Source organism: Hyperoodon ampullatus (assembly GCF_949752795.1).
Source record: "Hyperoodon ampullatus genome assembly, chromosome: 7".
Taxonomy (NCBI): Eukaryota; Metazoa; Chordata; class Mammalia; order Artiodactyla; family Ziphiidae; genus Hyperoodon; species Hyperoodon ampullatus.
Window position 1 is genome coordinate 112,862,511 of NC_136920.1, and position 22,348 is coordinate 112,884,858.

A 22,348-nucleotide genomic window follows, 5' to 3' on the forward strand; every position below is an offset into this window, starting at 1 on the left:
TCACTGTTGTGGCCTCTCCCGTTGCGGAGCACAGGCTCCAGACATGCAGGCCCAGCAGCCATGGCTCATGGGCCCAGCTACTCCGCAGCATGTGGGATCCTCCCGGGCTGGGGCATGAACCCGTGTCCCCTGTATCGGCAGGCACACTCTCAACCACTGCGCCACCAGAGAAGCCCGAGTGTCATGTTTTTAGATGGTAGAGAAAGCATTCCCAGTATTCAACACAAACTTATATACTGGTTTGAAGATAGTAACACATTTCCACATTTGCAAATTTCTCTCTCTCTCTCTCTCTCTCTCTGTAGCTAACAAACTCACTAAAACTTGTAAGAAAATTGAACTATAAATAAATAAATATAAACATACATTAAAGTGCAAACATATACAGGTATCCCTTGCTTTTCAAAAGTTTGCTTTATACCACTTTGTGTTTACGAAAGGCCTACATTAGTACCTGTTTTCACAAACTGAAAAAAATCTGAAGAGATTTTCACTTTTATGAAAAAAGGTGAAAAATGAAAATTGGTTCTTCACTTTATGCCTTTTTGGCTTACAAAAGTTTTCTTAGGAATGCTTTCCTTTTAGATAGCTGGGGAAATCTGTATTTGTATCACGATTTTGAAATTCTAAAAATAATAAGTAGACTAAACCAATTTATCTTATATTTATTGATTAAGAAGAGTATTTTGATGACCATAATATTCAAAATATACCCTACAGTATATTGCAAAGAAAAATTAACCTTTTTTGGTGTGTGGGCAAGAAACAATCTAAGGTAAAAATGCTTTACTAAAACTGCTTTGGGATTTAGAATATTGTAGTAAAGAGGAGAATTTTAAAAGGACATAAAACTTTCGATTCAATATCCCGAGTGTGAGACCTTTTCTCTTCCAGGCAGCTCCATTGGTTTTGAAAGATTACTTGGTCCATTAGCACAGCATCATCTTTTAAAATACAGGACATGTACTTAATAGAGGCATAGTGCATCACTTGAGAGGATGTCTCAGGATGTTAGTGTCCCTTTTAATCTGTGCTGCTTGACAAAACAGGCACAAAACTCAACCCTTAGTTCAACACCATTAGTAGCTTTAGCCCTGTGTGGTACCAAAGCACAAGAAGCATAAGGTATGCAGTACAGCCTTCCTCAACTCACTTTCAAAAAAAGAGTATTTCATGTATTTTTCATGCTATTGCTCTTCTCTTCCGTAAAATTTAATGGACTAGAGTATGTCATGTGTATAGAACTCATGATAAAATGGAGACACAGGCGCTATATGATTGAAGGAGCTTCAGAAATAGACAAGGGACAAGTCTTTTAAAATGCATCATCTGAATACGATTTAACTTGAAAAGTGAAAGTGTTGTTGTTAAAGTATTTTTAATAGCACAAAGAGATTTGTACTACAAAAAGTCTAAAATGATTATTCACCCCAAACGGATTATTTATTTTGAAATGAATATTTATAGAGAGCATCTGAATTAGGCAGTAATCTTTGCCTTTGTTTAAACACAATTAATAATATGCAAATTAAAGCAGTGCTTTTTAGAAAATATGTGAGCCTAAGAACTAATATTGGCAGTCATTTCAATATTTGCACAGTGAGTACATTAAGTGAGGAGCAACTAACCTGTTATGCTCTTAATTAATGAACACCTGTACACAATGAAAGCATAGCTGATTTCATGAATGCATGAAAATCCAACTGAGCAATTAATGTTCAATTTAAAATTCACACTATTGAAAAAGTAGCAGAAAAAAAACAACTTGTAATAGGCAAATCACAAAAGCAGAAAAGTTGGATTTTTCTGTGAATGAATGTTTTCCAACATATTTAGACTAGTTTTTCTATTCTTGGTTGCTTAATTTTTATATGAAAAGAATTTGAACATCTTTTTAATGATTATTCACATTTTATGCAATAAGTTGATCATTTGGGATTCTTTTCTTTTCTTTCTTTCTCTTTTTAAGAACGAGACTGAGTGTGTTTTAGAGAAAGAACCAACTCTTTTGATAATTTATTTTAATTATTATAAGCTTTGTTCGATTTCTTAGAAGTCACAAGTCACATTTTTGGTACAATTCTATAACTATGATACAAAATGTACAATACAGAGTTCATTCTTAACCTTCTATGTACATGTGTCTCTGACCTGGGTCCTGATGTGGGTAGCAGCATATAAAGGAAAGAAAAGGAATATTCCTTTTTAATCTTTCAACAAAGACATATGGAGTACCAGTGCCAGACATTGTTCTAGGTATTGAAGATAAAACAGTGAACAAATAAGACAAATTTCTCATCCTTAGTGTACTTATATTGTAATGATTATTGAGATTCATGTTATCACTGTGTGTAAAAATATTAATTTGTTTTTCTCCTCCTTGTATCTGTAATCTACCCCCTCTTCATTTCTCTGTTGTTTTAATTATTCTTATCAACATTATCGATATTTGTGTTTGTCTAAGCTAGTGCCTTACTAACTACTTTTTATATACAATTTTATAGGGACATACAGATAAATCTCAATAAGACTTTGTCCAAAGTAATCAAAACTCTACTAACAATTTTTCTTTATTCTGCTTCTTCCAGATGATGGACAAGATATCTTAACATTTGTTTTTAACTAAAGCTGTTAATTTTCCTTGTGTGGTCTTTAGAAAGATTCTATCAGAGATACTTCATTCTAAAAGGACGGAAGAATACTGTTTTGTTTTGTTTTTTCTAAGTTAGGAAGCAGTTATTTTACACGTAGACATCAAGATGGCAGTAGGTCAAGTTAAGACTATGTTTATCTTTGCAAAGTGTAATTTATACCATCTCAGACTGCGAAGGGCAACATAAAGAGTTTAAGGAAGTACCCTATAATTAGAGGTAACTGTTATCACTGGAGGAAAAGAGGGTGAGCTAATCTATTCTGAATTTTATAGGTCTGCAGTATTGAATGAGTATATAATTAGAAGAAGAAACTAACTGCTTCAGTTTCATGGTAACTTGATGCAGGCAAGTGTTGGGAGGAAATTGAAGCACCTAGACCTGTACTTTTAGAAACAAGGAAAGAATGTTCTGAAAACAGAAAAAATGAAAGAATTATTTTGAAGGAAAAGACTTTATGATGTCTAGGTAAAGGAATCAGGAAAAATTATACTAAAGCAAGTATTAATGGTTAATTCAACTTGCTTTAAAAGTGATTAGGGACATACTAAATAGAATGCTGACTCTCCAATATTCTTACCTGCTTCATTTGTGCGGATCATTCGAGATGGAGTGCTTGGATCTCCAGTCCCAATTGGATTGGTGGCCACCACTCTGAATTCATATTCCACCCAGGGGTTCAGGTCCACTGCCATGGCTGATTCCATGTCTCCTGTTATGATTTCTGGGACTGTGGAGAGGAAGGAGATTTCATGCCATCAAGTGAACTGGAAATGCTCATAGATTGTGATCAAAGATATCACAGGCACTGACATAATTGGCAGGCTGCTGCGTACATCCTTATAGCACATGGTCATGTGTCACCTCCCGTTTCATTAGTAAAATGAAAATCAATCTTCAGAAGTAAGCACTTGCACTTGTCAGTTTGTTATAGTTAGAATTCTTTCATCTCATGTTTACACATAGATTGACATAACATAACTTGCCATGATCATTTTGTCAACCCCTCAGCCCCAGATAAGATGCCAACTAGAGCTCTAATTTAAACAAATAGTTCTCATATTTCTAGAGAAATTTCTTGAGCAGTTTTCTTCTCACAGTTCTGGCAAACATGCTTAGCCACTTGGCAGTTCCAAGCAACAGAGTAAGAATATATTTCTCTAATTTAAAAACTCCAGTTTGTGGTTTCAAAGTAGAAGCTCTGAACTCTCCTTGGAGTGATTTTTGCACTACATTTAGATTTCATTAAAACATAAAATTGTGTGTCAACATAATTACCACATAGTAAAGTATTTTTTACATAGCATTTATACTCTATATGACTGCTTTTCTTGTTCACTCATCTCTGCTGTGTAGGAAATATTTCTGGAAGAACGTTTGTTACAGAGGTAAAAAGGGGGAAAGTAGAAAACCTCCCTTATGAAGTGCAAACATTCTCTGGATTTATATCAGCCCTGGATTTCTGTTTAAGCATGGCAGGGCAGTGGCAGTGGGGAGCTCTTGATTTTGATGACTTGATGGACTTTTACTATGACAAGGTGGAATTAAATGCATCTTGGATTTCCCATAAAAATCTCTTTTGAAATGTAACTGTAGAATGTTACCAAATAATTAGCTCCCTGAAAGGTGAATGATCAGCGTATAGGCAGTGTGGGCTGCCTGACAAATCTCACAGTCCTACAGAGCTGACTTTTTAAAGCAGTGAAATGAAGACATGAAAAAAGTCTCTCCCCTTTTGCTGCACTGGCAAATGAGTAACATGTTTGGAGTCTAAGAGGTAGGGGTTAAAGCCCATTGTTCAGTCCATAGCTTGGTAGAATACTGAGCTGTGTATATCAAACATAAAGGTGGGAAGAAGAGATAACAAGTCACTCAGCTCTCCCTAGACCCCAACATACACTGCTTCACCAATACTTGCCTTGGGTCCCTCAGGACTTATTGTTTCATTGACTTCTGTTCATGTCAGTCATTTCAAGCAACTACAGACAGATAGGTCGTGCCTCATCCACTTTATTCTAATCCCCATAGAACTCTGCACATTTCCCCTTTCTGTCTCAGTTGTCATCCTTCTCTACTGTTTAAAATTCTTTTATTAGGACCTTTGGAATTCATAATCCATCATTAGAAAAATTACCATATACTCATTCTTCTTTCTGAACATTCTTCCAACTTTTTACTACAGTAGAAACATGAATCCACTCTAAGGCAACTTTATGCCTCTCAAAGTGTGGCCCTCTTAAGATATTGTAAAGAAGAGGGCAATCCATCTCAGTTGTGCCTCTCTCCTCCCCACCTCCCCCTCAAATGTCTCTAATGCAAGCATGCAGATATTTTTCCCACTTAAAAACAAATAAAAAAAATTGTCTCAAAATTTTCTCTCCTTCCAGCCTTCACCCAGTCTCTATCTTTCTTTTATAGCAAAACTTCTCGAGAGTTATTTGTGCCTTATTTGCTCTCTCCAATTATTCTCTTTCTATTCACTCTTGAACCCACTCCAATCAATCTCTTACCTCCAGCATCCCACCATAACTGCCCCTGTCACGATCACCAATGGTCTCTATTGCTAAAACCGTATGGTTGTGTCTCTGTTCCTTAGATTGTTTGTTCTAACATCATGCTTTGACACAGTTGATCATGCTCTGCTCTTTGAAATACTTTTCAAAACTTCTATTTTTCTCCTTTCTCATTATGCCTTATCAGTCTCCATCGCTAGTTTCTTTTCATCTTCCTGGTGCACCACAGTTCTACTAACTCCCATTTTTTTAAACTCCATGGTGATCTTATCTAGTCTCATGGTTTTAAATACCTTCTGTATGTTGATGACGCCAATATTTTCAGCCATGAACTTCCTCCCTAGACTCCAAATTCTCATGTCCTATGACCTATTAAACATTTTTATTTAGATGGGATTCTTAACCTTAATTTCCCCCACATACTTCTGCAGTATTCCTTACTCAGTGAATGACAATTTCTGTATCCAAAACTTTGGGGTCATCCTGGATTTCTTGATTTTTACCCTGCACTACTCCAACTCATAAGCAAATTATGACATCTCTGACTTCAAAGTGTTTTGATTTCTCCACTTCCCTTGGCAGCAAAACTTCTTAAAAGAGTTGTCTGCATTAACTTTTCTCCATTTTCTCTTAGACCAATTCTTGTGAGACTTTAGTCCTTACTATTTTACTAAAACTTCTAGTGTCAAGATCATAAATTAACTCTGTGTTGCTTAAATCAATGATCAATTCTCATTCCTCATCATACTTTCCAAGTCAGCAGCATTTGACCCAGTTGATTACTTTCTCTTCCTTGATAGATTTTACTCTTTTGTCTGTCAGGATATCACTTTTTTTTTAATTTTATTTAACAAATGGTTGTTTCCCCTCTGTATCCTTTGGATGGCTCCTCTTTTCCACAACTTCTTTCTATTGGGTACTTGAGGGCTCAGTTTTCATACTCCATTCTTCTTTATTTTATGCTTATATCCTTGGAGATGGCATGCAGTCTTATGGTATTAAATGAAATTTATATGCCAATAATTTCCTAATTTATATCTTTATTCTAAACCTCACTCTTAAACTCCAGCCTTGTATATCTAATTGCTGTCTGATCTCTTTAAATGTGTCCCTTCCAAGTACAGTCATACAGTGGTTAGGATTTCAATATATTAATTTTGGGGAGACACAATTTAGTCCATAGCAGGCAGGTTGTGATTTTTTAAATTTTTTAAAATTTATTTTAATTTTTGGAAATTCACTTGATGCACAATACTATGTTAGTTTCAGGTTCACTACATAATGATTTGACATTTGCATACATGATGAAATGATTGCCACAGTATGTCTAGTAACCATCTGTCCTCCCCAAAATATATTACGATATTACTGACCATATTCTTAGGCTATATATTACATGCCTGTAACTTATTTATTTATAACTGGAGTCTTGTACCTCTTAATCTCCTTCACCTATTTCACATCCCTCAATGCCAACTTTCTGGCAACATCTGTCTGTTCTCTGTATCTAAGAGTCTGTTTTCATTTTGTTTTCTTTCTTTTTTGTTTTTTGAATTCCATATATGAGATCATGTGGTATTTGTTTTCTCTGATATTTCATTAGCATAAGACCCTCTAAATCCATACACATTATGTCAAATGGCAATATTTCATTATTATTATAGCTGAGTAATATTCCATTTTTTATATATTTACCACGTATTCTTTATCCATCTATCAATGGACACAGGTGGCTTCCATATCCTGGCTATTATAAATAATGCTGCAATGAACATTGGAGTGCATACATCTTTTTGAACTAGAGTTTTTGTTTTATTTGGATAAATACCCTGAAGTGGGATTGCTGGATTTTATAGTAATTCTATTTTTTTAAATTATGCAATCAAATTTTTAATAACAAAGATACTATTTTTAACATGGCCAAATATACTTGGCTAAGTCCAGATTTTAAAAATCAAGAGCTTGGTCAACGACAAGAGCTTGTGGAGGGAGCATCAGTGTTCTACTGCATTCCTGCATCTGGCAATACAACAGCAAGTACCAGTTTTTAGTAATCTTATTTTTAATTTTTTTGAGGAAGCTATTACTCTTTTCCATAATGGATATACCAACTTACATTCCTACTAAGAGTGCACAGGAGTTTCCTTTTCTCCATATGCTCACCAACGTTTGTTATTTGTTGCTTTTTGCTAAGAACCATTTTCACAGGTGTGAGGTAATATGTCATTGTAGTTTTGACTTACATTTCTCGGATGCTTAGTGATGTTGAATGCCTTTTCATGTGTCTGTTGGCCATCTCTATGTCTTCTTCGGAAAAATGTTTGTTTAGGTCCTCTGCCAATTTTTTAATCAGGTTGTTTGATTTTTTAATTTGATGTTGAGTTGTATTAGTTCTTTGTATATCTTGGATATTAACCCCTTATTAGATGTATGATTTGCAAATATCTTCAAATATTTCAGTAGGTTAACTTTTTGTTTTTTTGATAGTTTCCTTTGCTATGCTAATTTTTTTTAGTTTGATGTAGTCCCATTTGTTGATTTTTGCTTTTAGTGCCCTCGTCTGAGGAGACAGATCCAAAACAAATATTAAGACTGATGTCGAACAGTGTACTATGTTTTCTTCTAGGAATTTTATGGTTTCAGGTATTACATTTAAGTCTTTAATCCATTTTGAGTTTATTTTTGTATATGGTGTGAGAAGGTAGTCCCATTTGATTCTTTTGCATGTAGCTATCCAGTTTTCCCAGCATTATTTATTTAAAAGTCTGTCTTCTCCTCATTTTATATTCTTGCATCCTTTGCCATAGATTAATTGACCATATGTGTATGGGTTTATTTCTGGGCTCTCATTTCCCATACCATTTTGATTACTGTAGCTTTGTAGGACAGTTTGAAATGAAGGACCATGATACCTCCAGCTTTTTGTTTCTTTCTTGATTGTTTTGGCTATTTGGGGTGTTTTGTGTTTCCATACAAATTTTAGAATTATTTGTTCTAGTTCTGTGAAAATTGCCATTGGTATTTTGATAGAGATTGCATTGAATCTTTAGATTGCCTTAGGTGGTTTGGTCATTTTAACAATATTAATTCTTTCATTATATCATTTTCTACGTATAGTATTATGTCATCTGAAAACAGTGAGTTTTACTCCTCCTTTCCAATTTGCATTCCTTCTATTTATTTTTTCTTGTCTGATTTTTATGTCTAGGACTTCCATAAAGGTAGTAAATGTGGGCATACTTGTTTTGTTCCTGATCTTAGAGGAAGCTGATCTTTCAGCTTTTCACCATTCAATATGATGTTAGTTATGGGCTTGTCATTTATGGCTTTTACTATGTTGAGGCATATTTCCTCTCTACCCACTTTGTTGAGAACTTTTATCATAAATGGATGTTGAATTTTTTCAAAAGCTTTTCTGTATCTATTTTGATAAGTATATGATTTTTATTCTTCAATTTTTTAATGTGGTATATCACACTGATTGATTTGGGAATATTGAAACATCTCTGCATCCCTGGTATAAATCCCACTTGACCTTGCTGTATGATCTTTTTTATGTATTGTTGAATTCAGTTTGTTAACATTTTGTTGAGGATTTTTGAATCCATGTTCATCAGTGATATTGGCATATATTTTTCTTTTTTTGTGTTGTCTTTATCTAGTTTTGTTATCAGGGTGATGCTGGCTTCATAGAAAGAGTTTAGAAATGTTCCTTCCTCTTCAATTTTTTTGGATAGTTTGAGAATAGGTACTAACTCTTCTTTAAATGTTTAGTAGAAATACCCTTTGAAGTCATCTGGTCCTGTACTTCTTTTTGTTGGCTTTTATTTTTTTTTTTACTGATTCATTTTCAATACTAGTAACTGATCTGTTTTATTTTCCATTTGTTTCTGATTCAGTCTTGGGAGATTATAAGTTACTAGAAATTTATCTATTTCTTCTAGGCTGTCAATTTATTGGCAAATAATTTTTCATGGTAATCTCTTAGGATCCTTTATAAGAGATTACTATTGCTATTATTTATGTAACAGTTGTAACTTCTCTATCATTCTTGATTTTATTGATATAGGCTCTCTCTTTTTCTTGATGAGTCTGACTAAAGGTTTATCAATTTTGTTTAAACTTTCAAAGAAACAGCTCCTAGTTTTATTGGTTTTTGTTTCCTATTGTTTTATTTAGTCTCTATTTCACTTATTTCTGTTCTAAAATTTATTATTTCATATCTTCCACCAACTGTGCATTTTATTTGTTCCTTTCCTAGTTCCTTTACGGGTAGGGTTAGGTTGTTTACTTGAGATTTTTCTGGTTTCCTGAGGTAGACTTGTATTTCTAAAACTTTAGAACTGCTTTTGCAGCATCCCATAGATTTTAGGATGTTGTTTTAATTTTCATATGTCACCAGGAATTTTTTGGTTTCCTCTTTGATTTCTTCAGTGACCCATTTTTTTAAGGAGTCTTTCATTTCTTAATGTTAGTTGTTATTCTTTTTTTTCAAATAATATACCTTAGCAGAACAATGCTTTCTTTATTTTTTAAAATTTTATTTATTTATTTATTTATTTTGGCTGCACAGCCTGCGGGATCTTAGTTCCCCAACCAGGGATTGAACCCACACCCCCTGCAGTGGAAGCACAGAGTCTTAACCAGTGGACCACCAGAGAAATCCCCCACCATTGGTTGTTTAGTAGTATATTGTTTAGCCTCCATGTGTTTGTGTTTTTATAGTTTTTTTCCTTGTAGTTGATTTCTAGTCTTAAATCATTGTATTTGGAAAAGTGTTCAGTATGATTTCATTCTTCATAAATTTACTGAGACTTGTTTTGTGGTCTAGCATGCAGTCTATCCTGGAGAATATTTCATGTGCACTTGAGAAGAATGTGTATTCTGTTGTTTTTGGATGGAATGTTCTGTAGATATCTGTTAATCTATCTGGTCTAATGTGTCATTTAAGGGCAGTGTTTCCTTACTGATTTTTCTGCCTGGATGATCTGTTCATTGAGGCAAGCAAGATCTTAAATTCTCCACTATTATTGTGTTACTGACATATTTTTCTTTATGTTTGTTAATATATGCTTTATGTATATAAGTGTTCCTATGTTGGATGCATATATATTTGAAATTGTTATATTTTATTTTTGGATTGATCTCTTTAGCATTATGTAATATCTTTCTTTGTGTCTTGTTACAGTTTTTGTTTTAAAGTCTATATTGTCTAATATAAATATTGCTACTACAGCTTTTTCTTTGTTTCAATTTGCATGGAATATCTTTTTCCAACCCCTCACTTCCAATTTGTTTCCTTAGAGCTGATGTGAGTCTCTTGTCATTGCATCTATGGCTCTTGTTTTATCATCCATTCAGCCACTGTATTTCTTTTGATTGGAGCATCTAGCCTATTTAAATTTAAAGTAATTATTGATAAGTATGTACTTATTGTTATTTTGTTAACTGCTTTCTGGTAGTTTCCACAGTTCATTCTTGTTCCCTTCTCCTTTTGCTCTCTTCCCTTGTGGTTTGATGACTGTCTTTAGTTTTATGTTTGAATTCCTGTCTCTTTTTTATGTGTATCTCATATCTCTTGTAAATCTTTGGTTTGTGGTTACCATGAGGTTCATATATAACTATATAACTGTATATCTATCTATCTATCTATCTATAATTATTTAAGTTGATGATCTCTTAAATTTGAATGCATTCTAATAACCCTGCATTTTTACTCCCTCCAAAGTTTAATGTCATTCACATCATTTTACACCTTTTGCTTTGTGTATCCCTTAACAACTTGTTGTGGATATAGATGATTTTACTACTTTTGTCTTTAACCTTCCTACTAGCTTTATAAATGGTTGATCTATCACTTTTATTGTAAGTTTTATTTTATTTTATGTTTGCCTTTGCTTGTCTGTAAATCTCTTCACATCTGAGTGATAGCCTTTCTGGGTAGAGTATTCGTGTTTGTAGGTTTTTTCCTTTCATCACTTTGAAAAAATCATGCCACTTCCTTCTGGCCTGCAATGTTTATGCTAAAAATTCAGCGATTTTTCCTATGGAAGTTCTCTTGTAACTTGTTTTTCTCTTGCTAATTTAAAAAAATATATTTTTATCTTTGATGTTGACATTTAATTATGGTATGTCTTGGTGTGGGCTTCTATGGGTTGATCTTGTTTGGGGCACTGTGTGCTTCCAGGAACCTGATGTTTGTTTCCATTACGAGGTTAGGAAAGTTTTCAGCTATAATTTCTTCAAATGATTTCTCTGACCCTTCTTCTTCTGGGACCTCTATAACATGAATTCTAGTACATTACATGTTGTCCCAGAGGTCTCTTAAACTGTCCTATTTTAAAAAAAATTTTTTCTTTGTTTTTTTTTTTCTTTTCTTTTTTCAACTTGGGTGATTTTCACTACTGTGTCTTCAGTTTGAGCTGTTCCTCTGTATTATGTAATATAGTATTGATTTCTTCTAGTGTATTTATTTCAGTTATTGTATTGTATTGTATTTTTTATTGTATTTTATATTTTGTAACTCTTTGTTAAAATTATCACCACATTAATCTATGTTCTCCTGAGTGTAGTGAGCAATTTTATGAACATTATCTTGAATTTCTTACCAGGTAGATTGCTTATCTCCATTTCGTTAAGTTCTTTTTCTGAGGTTTTATGAGATTTTTTTATTTTTCCTTTGTATCATATTCCTCTGTCTCCTCATCTTGCCTAATTCTTTGTTTATTTCTTTTTTTAAATTAAATTTATTTATTTATTTATTTATTAGCTGTGTTAGGTCTTTGTTGAGGTGTGTGGGCTTCTCATTGTGGTAACTTCTCTTGTTGTGGAGCACGGGCTTCAGTCATGCGGACTTCAGTAGTTGTGGCACATGGGCTCAGTTGCTTTGTGGCATGTGGAATCCTCCTCAACCAGGGATCAAACCTATGTCCCCTGCATTGGCAGGTGGATTCTTAACCACTGCACCACCAGGGAAGTCCCATCTTTGTTTATTTCTATGTGTTGGATAAGTCAGTTATACTTCCCCATCATTGAGAAGTGGCCTCATGTAGGAGACATCTAATAGGGCCCAACAGCACACTGCCTTCTAGTCACTGGAGCTATATGCTCTAGGCGTCTCCCCATTTGGGTTGCACGGACTCACCTATTGTAATGAGGCTGACTACTGTGGGTGCTCTGGTGGGCTAGACTGGCCTCCAGTTTGTTTGACTCTCAGGTAATGCCTCATGGCTGCTGGCCTGCTAAGGGCAGGCCAAGTTTTGAAATGGTTAGCTGCTCAGCCTGGGTGGGCCCTGAGCTGGTGTCAGCCTGCTGGTGGGCAGGTAGGCCCTCAGCAATAATGGTTAGACAGAGGACTCCAAAATGGCACTTGCCAGCATCAGTGTGCTTGTGGTAGAATGAGCTCCCCCAAATGGCTGTCACCAGTGTCTCTATCCCCAAAGGGAGCTCCATTGCGTCCTGCTTTTCTAGGAGGCTCTCCAAGATCAGCAAGTGGGCTGACCCAGATGCCTTTAAAATTATGACCTCTACACTGGGACTTGAAGTGTGTGAGATTATGTGCATGCCTTTTACAAGTAGAGTCCCTATTTCTTACAGCCCTCCAACTCTCCTGAATGCAAGCCCCACTAGCCTTCAAAGACAGAAGTTCTAGAGACTTCTTCCTGGTGCAGGATGCCCAGGGTGAGAAGCCCGATGTAGGGCTTGGAATCTTTGCTCCTTGTGGAGAACATCTGAGATGGTGATTATCCTCCCATTTGTGGGTCACATACCTGGTGGTGTGGGTCTCAAGTACACAGTGTCTCTGTCCCTCCTCCCCATCTCTTTTATGGTTTCTTCTTTATATCTTCAGTTGCAGAAAAATCTTTTCTCCTAGTCTTAGTGTCATTCTCATAGATAGTCACTCTGTAAATAGCTGTAGTTTTGGTGTGCCCATGGGAAATGGTGTGTTAAGGATCTTTCTACTCAGCCATCTTCACCACACATCTCTTGAAATTTTAAACAGAGTGGTCAGTATGAACCTTATTAGGAAGTTACGTTTGAGTGAACTTTTGAATGAAGTTTGTATTTAGTTATGCCAATATTTGGAGGAAAGCATCCCATGTAAAAGGAGTAACTAGTACAAAGGTATTAGATGCATTATAGACAGGACATTAGAAGACCAGTGAGTCAGGAGCAGAGTGAGAATGGTAGAAGATGAGTTTGTAGAGGGATTGGAGGAACCCAGTCATATAGGATTTGGGCTTTCATCCTGAGAGAAATGAAGAGACATTGGGGAATTGATACTGTGTTATCTTTTAGTATATTAAGCTATGTTGGAAACAGGAAGTAATTAAGGTTAAATGAAATCATAAGGGTGGGACAATAATTTGTTGAAGATAGTGTCTTTATAAGAAGAGACACTGGAAAACTTGCTTCCTGGCTGTCTGCCATGTGAGTACGTAGTGAGAGGGCTACTATCTGCAAGCCAGGGGGAGCATCCTCACCAGAAATCAAAAGGACCTGGCTGACACCTACATGCTCAGTCTCCAGAACTGTTAGAAAATAATTTATTTTGTTGTTTTAGCCACCTAGGTGATGGTATTTGGTTATGACAGCCCAAGCAGGCTAATATACTACCTCTACCACAGTACTTCTGATCTTCCTTACAATATAATATTTCTTTATTTTTTTCATTCATTAACTTCCAAGATACTATTTAACTTACATGTTTATTATGTTCCCTGTTTATTGTTTGTCCTCACCCATGTGAATACCGTCTCCACAAGGGAATGAATGTTTTGTTTTGTTTTTGTTCCCTCGTACATCCTAAGTGCCTAGATCACTGTCTGATGGTTGCTTGCTACATTATTGTTGAATGAATGAAAAAGGAGTTCAAATTGCCAGGTGTGATCAACAGTGAATTTCTGTTTTAATCTTGATGTAATTATTTCTGATGCAATGTTAAAAAACAAAATTAATATAAAATTTATAACTATCCTTCTTCCCAAAGCTACATATATTTATATTCTCCTAGCCATAATTATAGGTTGTAAAGACTCCTAACCAGGGGGAGACATTCAAGGTGGAAGAGGAGTAAGATGTGGAGATCACCTTTCTTCCCACAAATACATCAGAAATACATCTACATGTGGAACAACTCCTAGAGAACACCTACTGAATGCTGGCAGAAGACCTCAGATTTCCCAAAAGCCTCAGGAGCAGCGGATTAAGTCTCCACAATCAGCTTGATGTACCCTGCATCTCTGGAATACCTGAATAGACAACGAATCATCCCAAAATTGAGGCGGTGAAATTTGGGAGCAACTGCAGACTTGAGATATATATTTTTTCTCTTTTTGTGAGTGTGTATGTGTATGTTTCTTTGTGTGATTGTGTCTGTATAGCTATGTTTTACAATGTTTCGTAGTGTTCTCTCAGTCCTTTTTTTTTAAGTATAGTTTTTAGCACTTGTTATCACTGGTGGATTAGTTTTTTGGTTTGGTTGCTCTCTTCTTTCTTTTTCAATTACTTTTTAATTTTTAATAATTAAAAAATTATTTTAATGACTTTATTTTATTTTATTTATTTCTTTTTTATTTTAATCTACCTTTTCTTTGAAGCCATGTGGCTGACAGTCTTGGTGCTCCAGCCGGGTGTCAGGCCTGTGCTTATGAGGAGGGACATCTGAGTTCAGAAAATTGGCCCACCAGAGACCTCCTGGCTCCATGTGATATCAAATGGCAAAAGCTCTCCCAGAGATCTCCATCACAATGCTAAGACACAGCTCCACTCAATGACCAGCAAGTTACAGTGTTGGACGGCTTATGCCAAACAATTAGCAAGACAGGAACACAACCCAACCCATTAGCAGAGAGGCTGCCCAAAATCATAATAAGGTCACAGACACCCCAAAACACACCACTGAAAGTGGTCCTGCACACCAGAAAGACAAGATCCAGCCTCACCCACTGGAAAACAGGCAACAGTTACCTCCACCAGGAGGCCTACACAACCCACTGAAGCAACCTTAGTCACTGGGGGCAGGTACCAAAAACAATGGGAACTACGAAGCTGCAGCCTGTGAAAAGTAGACCCCAAACACAGTAAGTTAAAAAAAAATGAGAAGACAGAGAAACACACAGCAGATGAAGGAGCAAGGTAAAAACCCATCTGACCAAACAAATGAAGAGGAAATAGGCAATCTACATGAAAAAGAATTCACAATAATGACAGTAAAGATGATCCAAATGTTAGAAATAGAATGGAGAAAACACAAAAATGTTTAGCAAGGACCTAGAAGAACTAAAGAGCAAACAAGCTATGATGAACAAAAAAAAAAAAAAAAAGAGAGAGAGAAATTAAAAATTCTCTAGAAGGAATCAATAGCAGAATAACTGAGGCAGAAGCACAGATAAGTGACGTGGAAGATAAACTACTGGAAATTACTACCACAGAGTAGAATAAAGAAAAAAGAATGAAAAGAATTGAGGACATTCTCAGAGACCACTGGGACAATATTAAAAGCAATAACATTCGAATTATAGGGGTCCCAGAACAAAAAGAGAAAAAAGAAAGGGACTGAGAAAATATTTGAAGAGATTACAGTTGAAAACTTCCCTAATATGGGAAAGGAAATAGTCAGTCAAGTCCAGGGAGTGCAAAGAGTCCCATACAGGATAAATGCAAAGATAAAAATGCCAAGACACATATTAAACAAACTATCAAAAATTAAATTCAAAGAAAAAATATTAAAAGTAACAAGGCAAAAACAACAAATAATATACAACAAGATCCACATAAGGTTAACAGCTGATCTTTCAGCAGAAACTATGCAAGCCAGAAGTGAGGGGCAGTGCATAATTAAAGTGATGAAAAGGAAAAAACCTACAACCAAGATTACTCTACCCAGCAAGGATCTCATTTAGATTTGAGGGAGAAATTAAAATCTTTGCAGACAAGCAAAAGCTAAGAGAATTCATCACCACCAAACCAGTTTTACAACAAATGCTAAAGGAACTTCTCTAGACAGGAAACACAAGAGAAAGAAAAGACCTACAATAACAAACCCAAATCAATTAAGAAAATGGTAATAGGAACATACATATTGATAACTACCTTAAATGTAAATGAATTAAATGCTCCAAGGAAAAGATACAGACTGCCTGAATGGATAAAAACACAAGACCAGTATATATTCTCTATACAAGAGAACCACTTCAGACCTAGGGACACATACAGACTGAAAATGAGGGTATGGCAAAAGACATTCCATGTAAAAGGAAATCAAATGAAAGCTGGAGTAGCAATTCTCATATAAGACAAAATAGACTTAAAAATAAAGATTATTAAAAAAGACAAAGAAGGACACACATAAGGATGAAGGGATCAATCCAAGAAGATATAACAATTGTAAATATTTATGAACCCAACATAGCAGCACCTCAATACATAAGGCAAATGCTAACAGCCATAAAAGGGGAAATCATAGTAGGGGACACAAAGTAGGGGACTTTAACACCTCACTTTCACCAGGGGAAATATCATCCAGAAAGAAAATAAATAAGGAAACACAAGCTTTAAATGATACATTAAACAAGATGGACTTAATTGATATTTATAGGACATTCCATCCAAAAACAACAGAATACACTTTCTTCTCAAGTGCTCATGGAATATTCTCCAGGATAGATCATATCCCGGGTCAGAAATCAAGCCTTAGCAAGTATAAGAAAACTGAAATCATATCAAGTATTTTTTTTCTGACCAAACGCTATGAGACTAGATTTCAATTACAGGAAAAAATCTGTAAAAAATACAAACACAAGAAGGCTAAACAATACACTACTAAATAACCAAGAGATCACTGAGGAAATCCAAGAGGAAATCAAAAAATACCTAGAAACAAATGACAAACACAATGACCCAAAAAATATGGGATGCAGCAAAAACAATTCTAAGAGGAAAGCGTAGCGCAATACAATACTACCTCAAGAAACAAGAAACATCTCAAGTAAGCAACCTAAACTTACACCTAAAGCAATTAGAGAAAGGAACAAAAACCTCCAAAGTTAGCAAAAGGAAAGAAATAATAAAGATCAGATCAGAAATAAATGAAAAAGAAATGAATGAAACAATAGCAAAGAACAATAAAACTGAAAGCTGGTTCTTTAGGAAGATAAAAAAAAAAATTGACAAACCGTTATCCAGACTCATCAAGAAAAAACGGGAGAAGACAAATCAATAGAATTAGAAATGAAAAAGGAGAAGTAACAACTGACACTGCAGAAATACAAAGGATCATGCGAGATTACTACAAGCAACTATATGCCAATAAAATGGACCAAATGGAAAAAATGGACAAATTTTTAGAAAAGCACATCCTTCCAAGTCAGAACCAGGAAGAAATTGAAAATATAAACAGACTAATCAAAAGCACTGAAATTGAGATTGTGATTAAAAATCTTCCAACAAACAAAAGCCCAGGACCAGATGGCTTCACAGGAGAATTCTATCAAACATTTAGAGAAGAGCTAACACCTATCTGTCTCAAACTCTTCCAAAATATACAGAGGGAGGATGACTCCCAAACTCATTCTATGTGTCCTCCATCACCCTGATACCAAAACCAGACAAAGATGTCACAAAGAAAGAAAACTACAGGCCAATATCACTGATGAACATAGATGAAAATCTCCTCAACAAAATACTAGCACACAGAATCCAAGAGTACATTAAAAGGATTATACAACATGATCAAATGGGGTTTATCCCAGGCATGCAAGGATTCTTTGATATATGCAAATCAATCAATGTGATACACCATATTATCAAATTGAAGGAGAAAAACCATATGATCATCTTAATAGATGCAGAAGAAGCTTTGGACAAAATTCAACACCGATTTATGATATAAACCCTCCAGAAAGTAGGCATAGAGGGAACTTACCTCAACATAATAAAGGCCATATATGACAAACCCACAGCCAGCATCATTCTCAATGGTGAAAAACTGAAACCATTTCCTCTAAGATCAGGAACAAGACAAGGTTGTCCACTCTCACCATTATTATTCAACAGAGATTTTGAAGCTTTAGCTACAGCAATCAGAGAAGAAAAAGAAATTAAAGGAATCCAAATCCAAAAAGAAGAAGTAAAACTGTCACTGTTTGCAGAAGACTTCATACTATACATAGAGAACCCTGAAGATGCTACCAGGAAAATACTAGAGCTAATCAATGAATTTGATAAAGTAGCAGGATACAAAATTAATGCACTGAAATCTCTTGCATTCCTATACACTAATGAAAAATCTCACAGAGAAAGTAAGCAACATTCCTATTTACCATTGCAACAAAAAAGAATAAAATACCTAGGAATAAACCTACCTAAGAAGGCAAAAGACCTGTATGCAGAAAACTATAAGACACTGATGGAAGAAATTGAAGAGGATACATACAGATGGAGCAATATACCATGTCTTTGGAGTGGAAGAATCAACATTGTGAAAAAGACTATACTACCCAAAGCAATATACAGATTCAATGCCATCCCTGTACAACTACCAATGGCATTTTTCACAGAACTAGAGCAAAAAATTGTACAATGTGTATGGAATCACAAAAGACCCCATATAGCCAAATTCATCTTGAGAAAGGAAAACAGAGCTGGAGGAATCAGACCCCCTGACTTCAGACTATACTACAAAACTACAGTAAAAAAGTCAGTATGGTACTTGCACAAAAACAGAAACATAGATCAATGGAACAGGATAGAAAGCCCAGAGATAAACCCACACACTTATGGTCAACTAATCTATGACAAAGGAGGCAAGGATATACAGTGGAGAAAGGAGAGCCTCTTCAATAATTGGTGCTGGGATAACTGGACAGCTACATGTAAAAGAATGAAATTAAAACATTCCCTAACCCCATACACAAAAATAAATTCAAAATGGATTGAAGACCTAAATGTAAGGACAGACACTATAAAACTCTTAGAGGAAAACATAGGCAGAACACTCTATGAAATAAACCACAGCAAAATCCTCTTTGACCCACCTCCTAGACAAATGGAAATAAAAACAAAAATAAACAAATAGAACCTAATGAAACTTGAAAGCTTTTCTGCAGCAAAGGAGTCCATAAACAAGATGAAAAGACAACCCTCAGAATGGGAGAAATATTTGCAAATGGAGCAACTGACAAAGGATTAATCTCCAAAATTTACAAGCAGCTCAATATCAAAAATCAAACAAACCAATCCAGAAATGGGCAGAAGACCTAAATAGACATTTATCCAAAGAAGATATACAGATTGCCAACAAACACATGAAAAGATGCTCAATATCAGTATTCATTAGAGAAATGCAAATCAAAACAACCATGAGGTGTCACCTCACACCAGTCAGAATGGTCATCCTCAAAAAATCTAGAAACAATAAATTCTGGACAGGGTGTGGAGAAAAGGGAACCCTCTTGCACTGTTGGTGGGTATGTAAATTGATACAGCCACTATGGAGAACAGTATGGAGATTCCTTAAAAAATCAAAAATAGAACTACCATATGGCCCAGCAATCTCACTACTGCGCATATACCCCGAGAAAACCAAAATTCAAAAAAAGTCATGTACCACAATGTTCATTGCAGCTCTATTTACAATAGACAGGACATGGAAACAAACTAAGTGTCGATCAACAGATGAATGGATAAAGAGGATGTGGCACATATATAAAATGGAATATTGCTTAGCCATATAAAGTAACAAAACTGAGTTTCTGTAGTGAGGTGGATGGACCTAGAGACTGTCATACAGAGTGAAGTAATTCAGAAAGCAAAAAACAAGTACTGTATGGTAACACATATATATGGAATCTAAAAAGAAAAAAAAAAAGTTTCTGAAGAGACTAAGGGCAGGACAGGAGTGAAAATGCAGACATTGAGAATGAACTTGAGGACACAGGGAGTGGGAAGGATAAGCTGGGACAAAGTGAGAATGTGGCATTGACATATATACACTACCAAATGTAAAATAGATATGTAGTGGGGAGCATCCACATATCACAGGGAGATCAGCTCAGTGCTTTGTGACCACCTAGAGGGGTGGGATAGGGAGGGTGGGAGGGAGACACAAGATGGAGGAGATATGGTGATATATGTATATGTATAGCTGATTCACTTTGTTATGAAGTGGAATCTAACACACCACTGTAAAGCAATTATATTCCAATAAAGATGTTAACCAGAAATAAAGACTCCCACCCCTATTCCATATCCTCCCCATCATCCTTAATTCTAATTGCTCTTTGAAAATGATAAAAAAAAGTTTAGAATTCTAAATTCATTGCTACTTTTAAGAACTATTAAAAATTGCAAAAAAAAAAAAGAGTTGAAGGTATTAATACTTGTGATGAAATAACATACAAAATGAACTAGAATAGAGACATTTTTATAAAATTAGGATTTTGGTGGCTTCCCTGGTGGTGCAGCCATTGAGAGTCTGCCTGCCGATGCAGGGGACACGGGTTCATGCCCCAGTCCAGGAAGATTCCACATGCTGCGGAGTGGCTGGGCCCGTGAGCCATGGCCACTGAGCCTGTGTGTCCGGAGCCTGTGCTCTGCAATGGGAGAGGCCACAACAGTGAGAGGCCCACATACCACAAAAAAAAAAAAAAAAAAAAAAAAGAATAAAATTACGATTTTGATTTCAAATGCAATATTGTGGGGATTAAAGATAATGGAGAATGTATATCAAAGGATGCATTTTTAAAGACTTTCATGTATCTTTCTGTAAAATTAGTCTTTCTGGAACTCTGGAGACAAGTTGGTTTCAAAGAAAACATTCTGCTTCAGAGAGAACACACAGCAACTTTAGTGGAGAACTGCATGTTGATTCCAGGAGAAAAACTTGTTAAAATGCTTTTCCTGTTAAAAAATTGTATCCATAAATTAAATTAAAATAAATTAAATTAAATTCTATTAAAATTATAAACCTGTTTAGTTGATAAATTTAACCACCAATAGTCAGTGGAAACTATCCATCAAGAAGAGACATATCTACTGATTGAAGAATAGTTAAGAAACATATTTGAATTAAGTAAATAAAGGTCAATCAATTATTTGATTATAGGTGATTTGGTATTCTTAATCAGACATAGTCAAAAAAACTAGGTCAGCTAATGCTGCTCAAGAATACAAAGAGGAAAGTCAGGTGTTCAAATCAAAAACAATTAGTTTGAATAAAAAAAGGGGTTTGCAAGTGAAATAATCTATTTCTTATGATTGTTTTCATACCTTCAAAATGAATAAACAGCCCCATTCACAGTCACCTGTTTTAAGTCTTATTTTTGGGTGGGCGGCATTGATAAGTTAACTCCAGATGTCCTCAGCTAGAAGGCCCATGTGCAATTCATTACTTCATTTGTCAAAAATGAGGAACTCATTATTTTTTGTATTCATGTTGGCATATAATGGAATTTTAAGAGCTTTTTAAATGCTAGCTTATGTGTTGCATTAACTTCATCAGAGAGTTCAAACTGCAGAACTAATTTTTTTTCTATCATATGTTTCTGCATTAGAGCATATCTCTACTGAAATTGATTTAGGTGAGATAGTAACTATGAAAACAAAACACCTGCTGCCTAGTGGAGATGATTTGCATCCAGAAGGACTTCTTTCCCTATCACAGGCATGAAAAAAGTTATGGTCAGTTTGAGCTAGGGGCAAAACCCAGGAAACATTCGAAACATCTCCTTTAGAGCATACAAAAAGTGAGGACTGTTCTTTGGCTTGCCTGGAGAATGGCAATGCCTCTACCAGGACCTTCAAGAGATGCTGAGTTTTAGAGAAAGGTGTGATTACCTTAGGTAAGGAGACTCCTTGCTAGAGAACTATTACACTCAAGGGCAAATAAAATTGATCATTTATAGAAATATATTTCTGAAAAACATATATTTACTTATAAATACAGTGCAACCATAGATTTTTTATAAGTACTTGTTGAACTGAATTTAAAAAGAACTATCTACTCAAAAATATTTACAGCAGGGCTTCCCTGGTGGCGCAGTGGTTGAGAGTCCGCCTGCCGATGCAGGGGACACGGGTTCGTGCCCCGGTCTGGGAGGATCCCACATGCCGCGGAGCGGTTGGGCCCGTGAGCCATGGCCGTTGAGCCTGCGCGTCCGGAGCCTGTGCTCCGCAATGGGAGAG

At 35.5% G+C, this 22,348-nt stretch overlaps 1 protein-coding gene across 3 annotated transcripts in view; it reads right to left on the bottom strand.

The window, feature by feature from the left end:
* CNTN5 (contactin 5) overlaps positions 1–22,348 on the bottom strand; it is a gene marked incomplete at both ends in the record, with an annotated part of 772,249 nt that overhangs the window by 76,185 nt on the left and 673,716 nt on the right. For all 3 annotated transcript variants that reach the window (XM_079707897.1, XM_079707896.1, XM_079707895.1), the window contains one exon: positions 3,232–3,381. In XM_079707897.1, the coding sequence (XP_079564023.1) occupies positions 3,232–3,381 (150 nt within the window). The remainder of the gene's footprint in view (positions 1–3,231; positions 3,382–22,348) is intronic.